The 17,718-nt window shown below is 45.8% G+C and overlaps 2 protein-coding genes across 2 annotated transcripts in view; one reads left to right on the top strand and one right to left on the bottom strand.

Moving 5' to 3' along the window:
* The window catches only part of LOC135391445 (NADPH:adrenodoxin oxidoreductase, mitochondrial-like), a 52,324-nt gene extending 39,649 nt beyond the window's left edge, over positions 1-12,675 (top strand). Inside the window, 4 exon segments of the mRNA XM_064621701.1 lie at positions 7,501-7,581; positions 7,583-7,666; positions 7,668-7,785; positions 12,446-12,675. Of these exon segments, the coding sequence (XP_064477771.1) occupies positions 7,501-7,581; positions 7,583-7,666; positions 7,668-7,785; positions 12,446-12,576 (414 nt within the window). The 3' untranslated portion in view covers positions 12,577-12,675.
* Positions 12,676-15,573: 2,898 nt separating this feature from the next.
* LOC135392350 (uncharacterized) lies at positions 15,574-17,366 on the bottom strand. The gene is made up of 6 exons (XM_064623066.1): positions 17,329-17,366; positions 17,107-17,253; positions 16,889-17,052; positions 16,489-16,693; positions 16,296-16,408; positions 15,574-15,911 (listed from the first exon to the last, which is right to left on the bottom strand). Exons 1-6 carry the CDS (start codon positions 17,364-17,366, stop codon positions 15,805-15,807), a joined length of 774 nt encoding a protein of 257 aa, XP_064479136.1. The 3' UTR covers positions 15,574-15,804.
* Between the last annotated feature and the right edge of the window lie 352 nt (positions 17,367-17,718).

Raw genomic sequence — 17,718 nt, 5'->3', positions numbered from 1 at the left:
CCCCTTTCTTCCTTAACTCGGCGAAATCCAGGTGAAGAGTCTCAAACGGTACCAGAGAGCGATGAGGCAAAATCATGCTGTCGTTGGTTGGACGATATTTTGCCTTATGTCGCTGGCAAACAGGACAAGATGCTACGTACTTGCTTATATCCAACTTCATATTGGCCCACGTAAACCTTCTGGAAATCTTGTTATATGTTCGCCAAAAGCCATCGTGCCGCCGGAATCCGGGCTGTCGTGGTACATTTCTAACACTGTGCGTATCCATGTGTCGGGCACGTGTAGCCTTCCGTTTTGAGGTTGAAAGTCCTCTGATCCTTCCCATAATTTCGTGTGATTTATGGGCTCTGCAGAATTTTCCAGAGACATGCTCAAACGCGAGATGGCGTCGGCGTCCGTTAAGTCCGAGGCGTTCCGATGGACGGCTTTGAAATCGAGCTCCTGCAGTTCACAAATCATCGTGCGATCCTGCCTTTTGGTTCCGACGAAGTCAGTAGGTATGACAGAGCTTGGTTGTCAGTGAAGAGAGTGAATCGCCTCCCCTCGATATATGGGCAGAAATACCTCGCTGCAAGCCAGTACTGAGAGTGCTTCCTTCTCTGTCGTGGTGTAATTTCTTTCACAGTCGAAGATGATGTGTGAATGATACCCAATGACGCTTAACTGCTGTCCTCTGGGATTTTCCTTTCGTCGTTGGTACAATAAGGCCCCTGTGGCGTAGTGCGACGCATCCATCATGAGTTGGAAATCTAATGAGAAGTCAGGTAACGACAATACAGGGTCTGATGAGATCCGTTGTACCAGTTCTCTGTGAGACCGCTCGCATTCCTCTCCCCAGACGAAAGGTACTTCAGCAGCGTGAGGCATCTTGTTAGACCGGCGTATCCCGGGATGAACGCTCTGAAATGTCCGGCCAGCCCCAAGAATTACCCGCAAAGAGTGTTATGTCTTAACGGCTTTTGGAGGCGAGCGATGCGGTCAAGTGATTCTTGTTTGGTAGTCTTGATGTTGCCGTCTAACACTCGTCCCAAGAAGCCGACCTTCTCTTTTTGAAATTGATCTTCTTTTTTCGTTTTGGATAGGGCCTCTAGAGCTTTGGCAAGGTGCACTTGGTGGTCAGCGTCCGAGCTAGAGTAGATGATCACGCGTCTATGTATACAGCGCAAAAGTCACGCAGTGGCCGTAGCACCTCATCCATTATTTTCTGAACCAGGCCCTTGAGTTTTCCAGCCGAGGGCAACTGGTTGTATTCGTAAAGGTGAAGGGTGTGATAAAGGATGTGTACATCTTGTATTCCTCTGTAGCAGTATTTGCTAGTAACCTTCTCTGTAGGTCGATACAGGTAGAATACGTTGCAGCTGCCGGTGTTGTCTATAATCTCGTCAATGTTTGGCATAGGATATGGGAACAGCTCTGTCTGGTGATTGACGAGTCTGAAGTCGGTGCACAGCCTGTAGTACCGTCTGCCTTCGGCGCTATGGTTATGGGGGACGCGAAGGGTGACGTAGAGGGTCTTATAGTATTTGCATCCAGCATGGACTGTAATTCTGTTCGCAGCCAATCCTTTTTTTCTCTCGAAAGAGGATATGGCTTTCGTTGGAATGACAGTGGTGTCCCGCAACTTGAATGGGACTGCATATCCGGAGATGGGTTGGGGGGCAAATTGCTTAGGCACCTTAATTCCGTATACATGGTTACGCATCTTGAGCACACTTCGGCAGCCTCTCAGCCTGGGTGTGTGTCAGTTCTGCGTGCTTCAGCTCCTCAGACATGGCAACATGGTCGTCCCAATACAGATTGAAGTGCATTGCCTTCATATGGGGCCGAGAGAGAAGGAAGTCGTACTCTGCCCCGTCCACCACAGTGCTTCTGGCTCTATCGCGCGTCCTTTGTATTCAATCTTCACCTTTGTCCATTCGTTCATTGTCCTTTTGGACCCGCCGTGGCTTGCACTTGTACCGGCCCCCCAGCTGAAACTTCATCGGTATTTGCCACTCTTCTGTTGATAAGGCTGATGCTCGCCTCAGTGTCCACCAGGGCCATCAACTGATTTTCCATTGGAGCAGTACGGGAATGAAACAGTAAGCTTTGATTAAGTAAAAACACAGTCTCCTTTTCTGCTTCCAGGCGAGACTGCCAGCCGCGCTTTTATTCGTGTTTTGAGTCCTCCGTTGTTATATGCTGAGACCGATCCAGATTAACGTCGTAGGCTTCGGGTGACGTCTCGTCCAGAAAGTTTGCGGCTGCAACCAGTGTTGCGATGTCCACGGGTTACGTGAATGGATGGTCGAGGATCAGGTGAAGTCCGGTTGCTGGCGTGATCATCGTTGTTTGCCTGGCCGTCCCGAGGACACGGGTCAGTCCACAGTTAGGTCTTGAAGCAAGACAAAGCTCCAGCACGGTCTTTGGCCCCCTACTCTGGACCTGCCTCTGCAGTCACGGCTTAATCCATGTATCACTAATGGAACCACGGACGTTTCTGGAAGGTTGCTATCGGCCGTCAGTAGGAGTCTGTGCTTTTCATAAAAGTATTGCAGAGTGCTCCCCGAACGGTACTTGTAGAAAATCGCCCCAGTCACACCATTCGACTGCATTTTCCTGGTAGGCGCCAAGGAAGCTCGGCTTCCACTGGTCCCATGTTTCCTTGACGTTCTCGCTGACTCTCAGGTCAAACCAGCTTTTGGCCATCTTGCTTAGGTAGGGACGAAGGTTCGTTATCTTTTCGTCGTCGTTGGTCCAACCATTCTTCCCGCAGGCGTACTCGTACAGGTCCATCCAGGCCTGCGGACTCGTGGAACACCCGTCAAATACCTCTGGCTTCACCAGCTCACCGCGGGGCTTAGAGCTTGCAATCGCGGCGCCATTCTAGTAATAGCTCGAGTTACTGCGAGGACTATTGCTGTTGTTGTAAGGAGATCATCCTTAATAGAAGATCTTGTGTGCCATCATGCGACAACGGACTCGCGAGTGGACCGCGCGAGCTGGCGTCCCAATCCAGGCCTGGAAATCATTTAATTTCATGTTCACCTTGACGCTACCTTTAAGTAAAATCTCGTCGACACTCCTCCTACTTCTTGTGACGACATACTGGGCCAGCTCTGGTGTGCTGATGGGCTTCCGGCAGCAGCATAGGATCCTCGCCGTCTACCTGGTACCGATCGACGAGTAGACTATCCCCCGAAGGCTTCACATAAAATTCAATCCACATCTCCTACGTACCCTGTCGACCGCGCCAAATGTAATGTTCTACACGGAAGACCCCTTGTCTCCAGCCTCAAACACTGGAACGTACTTTATTGTTCTCTTTCGCAACCTCTTTGTCTTCTGCCCACTACAACTGTATTGCTGGGAACGTAAGTGACCCATTCTCACATGTGTTAACACGTTGGCGACCTTTGTTCTTTTCTGTGGAAACGTCACTTGAGGATTTCATAGTGACTGGAATTCGGGGAGAAATCTGGTTTAACCCGAATTGGGTCAGTTCGGGGGGGGGGGGGGGGAATAACTGGGGCAAGAATCGGGCTTAACCTGAAAAAGTCACTCCCTAAAATTATTTGGATAACTGTTATCATGCTTTTATATTAGTGGGACAAATCTCCACAAATTATCGGCAGTTTATTCCGCTCGAAATGAGTGCTTTAATGCCAGATCTCATCACACCATGCAGCCATATGGTATTTGAAAATCTCTCTTCACAGGGAGATACCTACTAGGGATGTTGGCGCATGCACATTGTTACCAGGCTCGTCATGCATATCGGGACAACAAAAGTACTTCCTCGATGGGCAAAAAAAAGTGCAGTGTGAAATTGAGCCAACAAACAATAACCATTGAACTTTACATTTGGGGATCCTGAAGGAGAGGTTCCAAAAACTCTACTTGGTGGGATGCCGACAGCCCAATACAAATATGTTAGATAATCATGGGGCGTCGCATGCTTCATAACAAGTGCTTCTGCACAGATGACTTCCATAAGACCTGCATGACTACACAATAGAAGATGACTGCGATGACGTCGGATTGGCGTTGTTGATGTGAGGCAGCGGAACACTGATATAGTGAAGCCCCACGGAGAGGCAAATTGCAGTGAGCTTGGAGTGATGCATACAGCGTGATGGAGACTTGTAGATATATTTGATTATCTGTTTAATTCTATACCTATATATATATAGTGCTTCGTTTTTTCTGGCTTGTCTATTTCCACCCCACACAGCACTCTGCAGCACATGCTTCACTTGAAAGGCAACAGCAAACTCTCTTTCTGTAGCTTCAGCAGCTGACTGAGAAGTGCCATTTTTCTTTATGGTGGTGCTGTTTTGCAGCATGTTCTCCTTTCTTCTCTTTCATGAAATGTCTCTCAGCATCATGCCAGAGTGTTCATTTGCTAGAGCCTTCCTGCATATTGCTTCTGTGTCTGCTGAGGTCTCGATGCAGCTGTTGCTTGTGGCCCGGTGTTTGCAGTCTTACTGGGCTGGATGTGCGGTCTCCTCAGCTTTGCCTTCAGGTTGTGCCCTGGAAAAACAGTAAATGCTAATGAACTAGGGACCTTGCTTTCGGATAAGCTGCAAGAAATGAAACAAAGTATGGCTATGCCCTCTGCTCACATTTGAATTTGCCTCGGGCTTATCGGCACTACACGGCTCACCCTCTCATCTTACTCAAGCACTGCTGATACGAGGGTGGTTCCATAAGTTTCCGGCCCGAGGTAGAAAATGAGTGCAAGTTTGAAAATGCGATTAAGGACGTGTGGTGCCATCTGTTGGAGGGCTGGGAAGCACCACCCTCAACCCTCTCCATGGTTTTGTCGGTTGGGAGAGCAGCATTTCAAACAGCCAGGGTGCACTCTTCAGTTAAAATGGAAAAAATCGAGTACGCGCTGTGATAAAATTCTTGACAAAGAGGGACTTTTGCCTAAAGAAATTAAAGCGCGACTGGACAACGTGTACAGGGAAGCCTCTCCGTCATACACAACGGTAAAAGACTGGGCTAAGCAGTTTCGACTGGGGCGAGAGTCCATTGAAGATGATCCACGCGATGGTCGTCCAGTGGAAGTGGTGACACATGAAAATTTGTCTCTTGTCGAGGAGGAAGTGCTGAGCGACAGGCGTCTGAAGGTGAAAGGAAATCTCAGACAGGCTGGGGCTTTCCAAAACAACAGTTTTTTGCATCATCGGTGAGGGCCTTCACATGAAAAAGGTCAGTGTGAGATGGGTGCCACGACTTCTCTCGTCAGTTCAAAAGCAATAGCGCGTCGTCTGCGCCAAAGAGTTTTTGGAGCTCTGTCAAAAAATGAAGAAGAAATATTGAAGTCAATTGTCACAGGGGATGAGACTATGGTGCTCTACTATGATCCTCTTTCGAAAAAGGAGTCGATGGAATGGCGCAAACGAGGAGAAGCACCCCCAAGAAAAGCCAAGGTCACACAATCCACAAAGGAGATCATGCAACAATATTTTGGGATTGTCACGGGATCCTCCTCATCAACTTCAAACAGAGGAACATCACAGTGAATGCGACTTATTATGCTTCACCCCTGCACCGACTGCGAGACGCCATCAAGGAAAAGAGGGCGCGGCAGGTTGAGTCTAGGTGTCCGGTTGCTCCAGGACAATGCCCCTGTCCACACGGCTTCTGTTGCCAAGGCTGCACTGAAGGAGTGCGGCTTCGAAGAAATCCACCACCCACCCTTACAGTCCAGACTTGGCACCGAGTGACTACTTCCTGTTCTCAAACTTGAAGAGGGATCTCAGAGGACGGAGATTTCAAAACGATAGTGAGGTGCAAGAGGCAGTCTTCCAGCATTTTGCGGACAAAACTTGGGACAATTTTTTCAAGGGTATAAGAATGCTGGTTGAAAGGTGTCAAAAGTGAATCGAAGTTAAGGGTGAATATGTCGAAAAGTGATACACTTGTTTCGTCTCTATGACTATTAAAAGTTGGTCGGGCTGGAAACTTATGGAACCACCCTCGTATCTTCTTGCAGGTATCAGACTGGTGAAGAACACATACTACATATCGATATTTGAAAAAGTCTTACTTCTAAAATTTGCATTCTATGTGACAGTATCCAGATATGGAATTTTTTTTCCGTTGCCTTCTGCTATACCCGCTCGAGGATTTCCATTTATTCTTGACGTGGAGTGGGGTCAGCAGTAGTAAGAATTCTTCATTGATAGGCTCTTTCCAAATGTCCTTTCGTTTATAAGCCTTGTCGCTTGACTTTGTCCAGAAGGATTTTCTCTCCTGGGAAGGGATGTCTTGTGTGAAATTATTGTCAATGCCTTGATTCCTTCATGAGCAGCAGCTGTCTGAGAACCCAAGGGTGGGTTGTATGGGATCGCTGTTTGATGGCACAGCTAGTACTTAGTGTCTGTCTGTAAGAGCACGAAGATTTACAATTTCAGTTCAAAGTTCAAAGCACTTGATATGCAAATGCATGCCGTAAAAATATATAAAAGAAAAAGAAAAGACCATATGATTGTCTCCTTATATGCATTGCACCATAAGAAAGCATTGTAAAACCTGAGCTAGCGGACACATTCTTTTTGTCCCTATCTCAGGATCCACAGCCTCTCACGAGCGCACTTAAGCACTAACCTTCTTGTGCTGCTGTTGTTGGTTTGACGATTGTAAATACTATAATGAGACCATATCTCACCTTCTGTCACAAAAAGGACCAGAGTATTTTGAAAATATGATTTCCATCACCGTCTAGTACAGGAAACACATTTTAACTTTCCATCCAATTGAGCTGTGAATACCATGATGGAAAAACCATGTGCTTTGTTGACGAAACAGGCAGACGACACGCTACTAGTACATTCAGAAACCGAATAAAAAATTAATGCGGAAAAGCGAAAACAGGGAAGTTCATCAAAGGCTTAAAAAATTAGAACAGGGATACTGAAATTGAAAAAAAAAGTGAAGCTAGTTTTATTTACAGTGCTTTACAGAGGTATGAGGAGGTGCAACATTTTCCTGCACTCCTGCATCACTTTTTTTGGATCTGATGAGAAAGTGTAGTGCAAAGGCTGGGGCACCTTTGCCAAAGTGAACGGTAGAAGAACCGATCGAAGACAGCTTATATGGTTACTGCATTTCTGTTTTTGATTGTTTCGCAGAAATTTGAGTCATGATTACGAAAAATGTTCCTTGGGACGAAATACTGTTTTTGGGGTAGCCAATATCTCAAGTTATATGAGTTTGACTGAAGTAAGGTGCGTTTTACAATCTGCAGGTATATGGGGCATCCTGGGGTGTTCGACCTAACTCTAAAGTTCTACTCGAGTGGTGTTTGACTTAACGAAAGTTCAATGTATATGTGTGTTCAACCTTCAGAAGTCAAGATTGCACTCTTTTCTTTTAATGATCTCAAGCCAGCGACTGGTACTTTACAGGTGTCGCACAAAAAACTAAACATGAATTACATGGCAGACATGCTCAAATTACCTGAAAAGTGGATTAGCTGTGATTTGTGCAACATTGCTGCTGTGATTGCAGGTTCTGAAGAGCATAGGCTACAGTAGCAAGGCTGTAGATCCTGCAATTCCGTTTGACACACAGCGAAGCCTTGTTCCAAATAACAGGGGGCCGTGTGCAGGGACTACAAGGCATCTACTGCAGTGGCTGGATTAAGAACTGGCCTGTTGGGGTCATTCTGACTACCATTGAACTGCAGCTTTGAGACAGCCAGTACTCTACTTAGAGATGCACGCGAAGGTCTGCTGGATGTATCGCAGCAGCGTTCTGGCTCTGAATATATTTTGCCACTGCTATCTGAACGAGGTATGTGACAGCATTGCCACAGGGAGTGCTGCCCTTTACACTGATGGTGGGGATTGCTGGTTTCTCCAAGAGTGTGTTGTGGTAGGAAGCATCTGCCTTTGTAGATGTTTATTCTGTAGGATTTTTTTTTTACAATGTTGAGGTAAAATCGAATTTCTTTCCTTTTTTTCTTCTTACTGTCTCTGATTGTTCGAACGATAACCTGCGTACTAGGGCATGCTGAAAACTTATTTGCGGAACCCACTTCTGGATGTATAAACATGACCTTGTCATCGTAGACACATTGAGCGAAACAAAGGAGAGAAATTTTAGGTTTGTAACGTAAGTGTTATGTTTGAGCTATCAACAGAACCATATCTAGCATGAGAGTGAAAATGTTTAAAGGTTGAATTTTGAGAGACCTCCAATGGCGTCAAGACCTAAACTTGTTGATTGTGTCCATGACCTCATTATGGCATGTCGGCAAATCTCTGTTAAAATATTATGATACTTTAGTCATATCAAGAGTATGCATAGGGTTTATAATTCACGAAGGGTTTGGAATGGCAGAAGCTGTCAGGAAAGTCAGCTGGAATGTTTAATGGCTCATCAGCAGAGGTGGCATCCTCACGAGGGTGCCCATCCTCACGAGGGTGAGGGTGCCCTCACCCTCACGCACATTGAGGTGAGGTGAGGTGAGGAATAATTTCTAAAAGAGAAATTGAGGTGAGGTGAGGAAAACTTCTCAAAAGAGAGATTGAGGTGAGGTGAGGAAAATTTTTTGACAAGGACGTTGAGGTGAGGTGAGTGAGGAAAATTATCCGAAATTGAGGTGAGGTGACGAAAAATTTTGAGAGGAGGTTGAGGAGATGTGGAGCAGCTATTTTCAATTACGCGATCTCTTAAAAGGGCACCGAGAGCCAGCTTTTTCTATTACCAATGTAGCAGAAATGTTTTTGTACTGTGAGCATAGGCTCTCTACAGTAAAATGTGTTCGTTGTAAGCCCGTAGTTTCGCACTTTTAGTTGAGTCAAATACATGATAAATGTTTCAGGTCAGATGCACGTACAAGTGAATATAGCTTATGTGCGCTTATGTATTTAGCTTAGATTTCAATACAATCAAACTAGTCAGTTCAGTCACATACATGATGTGAGGCACATGAACAAGTCAGTATAGTTCTGTGTGCTTTATGTGTTTAGATTTCAACAAAGCCAAACTAGTCAGCCTGCAAGCAGATGTCTTTCACGTATTATTTGGAACGATAGTACATGACAACCAATGACCTTATCAGAGACTGATGTAAGAAATGGAGGCAACAACACGCACTTGAAGTGCAATCAGCGCAAATACTGGCATATATTCCGTATTGCAACAAGTTGAACCATTCAGCTTTTAGTACGACATTGAAGTTAGGTGAAAAGCCGCGAAGCAACTGTGGCTATGAACGACGCCACTCCTAATTGAAAGAACAATTGTGAAGTGAAAACAACAAAAACTATAACAAGTGAATATATTTTAGAAAGAAGGTTGAGGTGAGGTGAGGAAAATACTTCCGAAAGCAGGTTGAGGTGAGGTGAGGAAAAATTTTCAGAAACAAATTGAGGTGAGGTGAGGAAAGTAATTTTAAAAGAAAGTTGAGGTTGAGGTGAGGAAAATAATTTGAAAAGGACGTTGAGGTGCGGTGAGGAACGAAATCCCCCCCAAAAATGAGGGTGAGGTGAGGAAAAACATCCGGGATGAAAATTGAGGTGAGGGCAAAGATCGTGAGGGCATTTGCCAACCTCTGCTCATCAGAAACGAGCTAAATGGATGCCTCCAAGTGTATGCTGCAGATGTTGGGACACGGAAGACAGGGACAGAAGGAAGCACACAAACACAAGCGTCACTGACAACTAGTATGTATTGCAGGAAAAGAATGCTTTTAAAACACAACTGGTAGGCGACATGTGCCGAGTTATAAGCCTCAAAACGTGCTGATAGACGCACGGCTGCCAGTAGATAGTAAGGACGTAATTAGGTACTTAGGAAGGCAAGTTCTTTATCAGAAAGTGTTAGACATGGTTGACTGACACACTTGTCTTCCCCTGCCGAAAGTATGTGATGCGCTTCTATTATCTCCCGGGTAATTTGAGGTCTGGCCCTCCCTAGGACAGTGGTACCCCGAAAATCCGGAACACAACCACATCTATCGCAATGGTATGCGAGATTGCCCGAAGGCACATTTCTGAGGCTGCAGGAGTGCTCACGTAGTCTAGTATTTAGGCACCTGCCCGTCTGGCCAATGTAAACTCTATTACACGAGAGAGGAATTTTGTATATAACACCAGAAGAACAGGGCACGAATTGCTGGGAATGAGCAATATCACACATATCCCCCCGTTCAACTTTTTTGACCATGCCACAGAGGCCACCAACCTTGTGAGGGGCCGAAAGGACCATAGGGACCTATTGGCTACCTTCTTGATATTGTGGGATAGTCGATGGACATATGGCAAAATGACCGGTCTACCAGGTGGCCTTTGCCGCACCGTATTCCGTTTTTGACAGTACCGAAGCCATCAGTCTCTCAGCAATACTCGTGATGATATGATCAGGATACCCGCGTCAACTAACCGTAGGTACTGACCCTCTAAGGCTGCTCTAACTGTGTGGTTACGTGAACGCTCGAGTGCTGATCTAATTGCGGCCGTTCCGATAGCCCTTTTGACCACTTTCGAGTGGGATGAATCATATGGAAGGAGTTGCTTTACTGATCTGGGGAAAAAGGTCCAACAAACGTGATGGATAGTGCTTTCCAGCTTCAGTTCAAGGTACTGCAGGATGTTATCTTTTGGGAGCTCATATGTAAAGCTAAGACCACCACCATGCTCATGGAACACATCAAGCACCCGTGACACAAACTCGCCCTCATCAATCCCATGGGCATGCTTGTAAAATACTAGAAAATCGTCAACATACCTAAATGCCTTTGTAACACCCATACATTCAAGAACAGGCAAATTGTTTGTGTCCAAATCTGACAAAAAAGTTGACACAATATTGGTGCCACGGACGACTCAATACAAATACCTTTCCTTTGTAAATAACACACCTCCTCATCCCAAATGAAGGTCGAAGACAGATAGAGCTTAAGCAGTTCTAAAAACCCACTGACCGACCCACCAGATGCATTCTGAAACCTGACAAGGTCCCAGTTCTCGATGCGGTTCCTTACAAACCTGAAGAGTTCAGGGTGTGGAACCGAATAGAACAAATCCTCAACGTCTATCAGCACGTGTCGCCTACCCGTTGTGTTTTAAAGCATTCTTTTCCTGCAATACATACTAGTTGCGAGTGACGCTTGTGTGCTTCCTTCTGTCCCTGTCTTCCGCGTCCCAACATCTGCAGTATGCTGTCTCACCAACTAGCCCAACTTTCTGCGCTTGTCCAAGTGTATTTTGCAGCATTTTGTGTGTTCTAGTGACACTTTTCATAGGTGACTTGTTTTTGTTGATGAAATGTGGTTACATAGTTAGGATGCCGAGATAAAACAATGGTCCATGGGATGGCAGCGCTTGGGATCTTTGAGGGTGTAGTAGTACAAGACGCAGCATTCAGTTGGAAAGGTCCAGGCTACAGTTTCTTGGGACAAGGAAGGTGTTTTGATGACTGACTGTCTTCAGGATTGTGACACATAGTTACATAATGCAGCATAGTACTTGTTTATTGCTCAGCCAGTGAAAGGATGCTTTGAAAGAAAACGGTGCGGGATGCTTCGGAAAAGTGTTCTACTTTTGCAAGGAAAAGTGCACACTTATGCACTAGCTCACAAAGTAAACAGGAGAATGCAGGCCCTGAAGGACTTGCGATTTGAATGCATTGAACATCTGTTATTCTCACAGTATCTTGCCCCAATGAATTTTTTTATGTTTCCAAACGTAAAGTAAAGTTTGGAAGGAAAGAGATTCTCTGAGGAGTCGTAGGTGATAGGAGCAGCCAAAGCATATTTTGGAGAGCAGACATCCGATTTCATTTTTCAAGTGTTAAATAAGCTTCAGGAATGATGTGCCCAGCATGTTAAACTTTGAAGAGAATGTGTTGAATTATAATAAAGGTTTATCACTCTAGGCCGCATTCTCCCTTGTTCCACTGAGAACTGTTCAGCACCCCTCCTATGCAGTGGAAGCACAGGTGGATCTGCAGCAGATACGTACGGAAAATTCTTGTAGAAGGTTGTCGACAGGAGTGTCGTTTACACTGAAAGTTGTTACAGGCTGTATGGTTATTATGGCTACATGTGAACTTTCATATGAATATGTACTTGTTAAAGCTAACAAGTTATATTTAGGCTACCTCCTAAATATAAACTAAATATAAACAAACTTAACTACAGCTAACCCATGTAATGGACCTTTTTCGTGCTCACGTCGCATCATAGCGACTGTCCAGTGAAAGACGTTTGGCACCCTGTCAGGGTCACAGAGCATGTGCGGAAGAGTTGTGAAAATGGTCCATTGTCTGTATAGTGCCTGCCTCAAGTGAAAACATGCAAGAAAACCAAGAGGCACAGACGGGAAGGACAAACATATACAGAGACCCTTAGTGGATTTGCTTTTTGTCTTTTCCTCCCTGATAAGAGTCAGCTTGCGTGCACCCTATCTCTACTCTCAAGTACAAACTTGGTACTTTGTGACTGCAGGTGTGAAGCCCCTGACTAAGGAGCACTGGCTAAAGATTGAAGCATGGGAAATAGCAGAAGGCGAGAAGAAAGGGAAGCCACGTGAAAAGCTCCTTTCTGTGCAAAGAATGCTTGAAATAGCCTACTCGTGACAGAGGAGTGTTTCAAGCTTGCGTTTCCTGATCCCCTACTGTCACAAATGAGTATGTGTAGACTTACAAGTGCAATAAATTGTTATTTTAGGCAGCAAATATGTTCTAGACCTACTTGGTTTAAACACTGTTATTGTTATGCATAATCTTCGGTGGCCAGGTCCCCTAGCTTTTGCTTCTTATGTCTGCATTTGTTTGTGTTCATATTATTTACTACAGAAAAAGTGTACTCGTGACCACAATGGAAATTCATGTTCTGACACCACAACATACAAGCCTCAAATGCTAAGAGCAGTGAAAGGTGCAAGTTAGCCAGCTGTAGGATTCGAACCCACGTCTTCTGGACCCAAGTCTCTACTCAAGTGTTAGCACAGCTCAATTCGTAGAGCCCTGGGCCAGCAACCCAGAAGATGTGGGTATGAATCCTACAGCTCGCTGACCTTTTCAGTGACTTCCTTCTTTCAGGTGTGCTTATGTTCACAGGATCCTTTTGGCCTCTGTGTTGCACATATTCATGTTACACCTTCCCGTAAGATGTAATGGCTTTGTCTTGCAAAACTTTTGGTCCTAAAGACTGGGTCTTCTGTTGTTCTTCCATATCTCTGGTTTCGCTGTTGTAATTGTGACGGACCGTGGACAATGACTAGGATGGACACGAGCCTGGAGCACCCTCTCCCAGTTCTACTGGCTCCGTCTTAGCGTGAGGCCACGATCGTCTGCTCACTGGAACATTCCATCACCACCAGTCACGACTCATGTAGAGTGACACCACCTCCTCTGCATTTGACTTTTTCGGTCCTTTTACCATCCCAAATTTGGCAACCTTCTCGCAAGTCCAACACCGATGGCACGATGCCGTGCATCCTGGAAGCCCCTTCTGCCATTACCTGCCTGACCACTACATTGGCACAGCAACCGATTCACCCGTGTCGCACTTGTGACGAAGAATAAAATTAGTTTGGCTCCAACTCATGAGGTAGTCGTTTCGTGTTCCTCACACTCACTGTATATTTGGTGTTTCAAAGTTATTGTACTGTGGTTTGTAGCATATCCAAGTAGCTACCATGTTTTCTACGATAATAGTCATCCAAGAAGCATGTGGCAGTGAACGGATGCGGGAACATAACTTGGAGGGACCTACAGTATAGCATCGAGGTGACGTCAGTGAGTAAACCCTACTGATGCCATCTTGCGAAGCATATTCCTCTGGCGCACATGCGCTTCACAGCTACATCCACCTTCACCCCTGTCACTGTACCCCGGCGCTCTTTCACTGCCGGCCGCGACACACGAGCCTCGCCCTCACGTGCCGGTCGCTGCAGTCGATGCCATGGTACGTTTCAGCTGGCTTTTCGGCATCTTACCCCGACTCATACAGCCTCACTCTCACCGAACTTGAGACTTTTAGAGCTCCGGCTCCCGTGCCGGTCGCAACACCCCATCACTCCGACAGCGCCTCAACCTCTTCCCCGCTGTTCTCGGGCTACAGAATCGTAGCTCCCGTTGCTCACCAGCTGTGATGCTATGCGAGTGTGCAACTGTGCACGTCATCCACGATTGCTCTCTCTAGCTGACTCTACCTGAGTCCCGACCGACGATGATGGTATGTCACGGAGAAGCGATGACGGTGGCCTATCTCCATGGCCGTGCTGGTGGAACTGAGGCCGGTGCTCCAGGCGCATGGCCATCTTCGTCATTGCCCACAGCCCGCTACAGTGCTCCCCCCTCAGAGAAAGAAGATCGAACGTTTACACGGGAGGGAGAGAGCAAGGGCGAACGTGGATGACGCGCACTGCTGGACACGTCCACAGCCCGGCACATCACATGTGGCGTGAAACAGTCGATGAGCGGGGAGGAAGCTGCAAAGATGAGGCTTGCCGGATATGATCGGTGAAGTCGTCGGAGTCGTATGTTTTAGTCGTGGCCTGAGGTGCCGCAACAGGCACGGGAGCGAGAGCCCGAGAGCTGCCGAGACGCCGGCTGAAAACGTGCCGTGGCGTCTGCTGCTGCGACTGCCGAAACCGGGTGTTCCAGGCCATCTTCGCCGGCTACAAGTTTATTCAGTGTTATTGCCGCGTCTGAGGAGGGGAGTGATGTGGCGGACCGTGGACAACGCTAGGATGGACACGCGCCTGGAGTACCCTCTCCTCAGTTCTGCCGACGCCGTCCTAGCGTGAGGCCACGCACATCTGCCCTCTGGGACATTCCATCACCGTCGGTCAGGACTCGTGTAGACGGATACCACCTCCTCTACATAATTATGTACCAGCTCGCCCTCACCCGTCTTTCTGCCATTAGATAATGGGTCGTTTGTCCAATTTTTTCCGCACAAGACATGAGCGCACCGAAAGGGGAAGCAAAGTGGGGTCGGGCTACCCTTGGCGTGTCAAAGTCACTTGTGAAAATGACTTTATTCATAGGTCGTCATGACTTTTCTGACGTGTCATAATAACATGGACCTCGGAGCACCCGCACAGTGTGCAGCATCTGGCTCCAGGAAAAGGGGTAATGGGGTTGCACACTTTGCCCCGCCCCTTTCCCGGAAAAAATCGTCAACGCCCATAATCAAATATTTACATTGATGAAAATCGCAGACCCCCACGTCTATCCAGCCTTGTACTTTAGAGTTCAAGCTGGTAAAACCCGTTTAATGAAGTTGTCAAAGTACAACCTCAGCCAGCAATGCAAGATAGAGGAATATAAAGGAAACCAGCTGGTCCCAGGTAGCACAGTTATGTCGGGTAAGCATCGGTCCAATGTCGTGAAATATCGCATGAAATATTGGGTGAATATCCGTTGCCGATATCGGACCAGCACAGTTTTTGCAACATCGGCTAATATCGGCACAATATTGGCAACCAATATCGGCATGGCGTCTGCAGGATATCGCACCAATATCGTTTTTCGATACTGGCCCAGCTACGGCCCGATCACTTTTTCGTCCCACATGACGATTACCTTTCACGTCAAAATTTCTGTGCACATGGTTAAAATGCAGGTGTAGCATAACATATTTATTTTATTTCTCAAGGTACAGGAATGCTTCATTTATCTGACCAGGTTATGACTTTGCCACACATGAAAATATGTAATGTATACATGTAATGCACATGTATTATAAATATGCAGTGGAAATTCAACAAATATGTATTTCTTGACAACGTTTCATCCTCACGGTGTCAGGGGAAGGTCGTCTGGAAAGTTCCCTTGCCCTTCAAGACGTTTTTGTCATTTGGCTCGTCCTCCATCACGATCACTTGCACCAGCAAGGTGCTTTCCCAACTTGCTGTTAATGTTGGCCTCAGTTTCATGTTTAAATCTGTCTTTGATGCCATCTGGGAATTGTCAATATGAATAATGCAAATGCAACAATTCACTTGATTGCTGGACACTTCTTCCTTCCCTTAATATACTTTATGTTATTATATTAGATGTTATATATATATGTATAGGTATATTCATTTAATGTATTATTTGTATTATAATAATTGTTGTCATTTTATTCTCAAATATATTTTTACTATTTTTTATCTACTTTACTGTTATACTGAGTCATTCATATATCTAAAATTGTCCAGCAGGACACATTTTTCATGTGCATCTCATTTAGCGCTCTACACCCACACTAAACTCTTACGGCACCTTGTTTCAGGCAGCAACAGCACAGAGGTATACAAAGGAAAACACAGGGACTGTAGATTAACAAAACATTGAATCACCTATTATACAGCCGCAGATGTGAAGCTCGACAAATGCTTTTTTCTTCTGCATTCCTTTTAAGCTGTATTCGGTCATGATTTGGTTTGCTAGAAGTCCTTGACAGTCTCCCCACCTATTCTTGCGATGAAGGAGACCTTTGAGTTAACAGCATGTTTATGCATTGCTCAGTGTAAGGAGGAGAGACATGCTTACAAACTGTTGCGTGGGTCCAGCAGACGAGCTTCAAGTTGTGCTAAATCATCCTGAGACTGAAGCGGCAGAGATGGAAGGACAAAGGACTGGCTCTCAATAGCTGATGCTGCTTTCACTGTTGCCTCAATGTTTAGTATGATGTCCCTGATATTTCTGAAGTCTTCTTTGAGCTCCACAAGAGCTTTGTATACTTTCCGTATGTGTCCTGAAGGCGGAAGCACAAATGGTAATTAAAAAATGCAAGAGGTCACAGGTAACGTGTTCTAATTAGGAACCAGTTAGCTCTGGTTATAAGTATTTTTATAATATTTATATTTAATTCCTTAAGGCATTAAGAAATCGGAATTGCATTATGAACTTGGTTCCCAATAAGAAGAAAGAGAAAAAAATATGGATGCACCATGTCTGTCGTCATGTGCAGGCTCAGCTGTTTTCTGAACAGCTCTTGGCGATGTTGCTGGGGGCAGCGGTAATGAAAGCAGGGGTCCAGAGATGCGAGTATGATCGCGTTGGCTATGGAAGCCAAGTGCTGAAGGACATTGACTTTCCACAGCTGACTGGGACCTAGAAGCATACAGTAATCTACAAGTAACCTACCAAAACATGGAATGCACTTACAATGACACAGTTGCCTGACCTCTACTAGTAGAAGGTTGAAAACCTTGGGCGGGGGGGGGGGGGGGGGGCAGGGTTGCTGAACTTGAGTCTGACAGCTCAGATTCTAAGGCAGATGTATGTCGAGCGATTTGTCTACTTTGTTTTGTGCTTCAGTGTAGGAATCTATGAATTGTTTAAACAAAAGATAATGATTGAATACAATGCCGTGAAGATTTGAATTACCTGCGTAGCCTAGCACTCTCACTGCAAAAAGCCTCCATGACCCTGGTGGAACGTTTCTTTGTACCATCTCCTCTCGCCTCTTGTCGGTAACTTTGGTTGGCCACCTGCACTGTCTGTGACCTTCTTCAAGTCACGAGCATGGAACTGCGCTCGTAGTCTTTTCACCTAAAAATTCAACGACAGCTAGCCACTGTCCTGGCAGGGGGTAACATTTCCTGCAGAATAGGGACAGGCATGTTACTGGCTGTTAGATATTAAGACTTCCATTTTGAACTACTAGTTGAGCACGTACTCTATGAAACACCCTAGGTTCTTATAATCTGCTTTTCAGAATGCAGGAGAGGGAAAATTACACAACTTCTGCTGTAGTGTAATGCCACATTTTTTTCT

This window comes from Ornithodoros turicata, chromosome 4 (genome assembly GCF_037126465.1).
Source record: "Ornithodoros turicata isolate Travis chromosome 4, ASM3712646v1, whole genome shotgun sequence".
Classification (NCBI taxonomy): Eukaryota; Metazoa; Arthropoda; class Arachnida; order Ixodida; family Argasidae; genus Ornithodoros; species Ornithodoros turicata.
The sequence above is the reverse complement of the archived record's forward strand: the minus strand, read 5'-3'. Positions and strand labels throughout refer to the sequence as shown.

Excerpts from the sequence above, each read along its gene's own strand:
- LOC135392350 (XM_064623066.1), bottom strand. The coding sequence starts at position 17,366 with ATGGAGGCTTTTTGCAGTGAGAGTGCTAGGCTACGCAG. Across the intron at positions 17,053-17,106 it reads GGTCAGGCAACTGTGTCATT|GTCCCAGTCAGCTGTGGAAA; the intron begins GTAAGTGCATTC and ends GTATGCTTCTAG. Across the intron at positions 16,694-16,888 it reads TGCACATGACGACAGACATG|GACACATACGGAAAGTATAC; the intron begins GTGCATCCATAT and ends TTCCGCCTTCAG.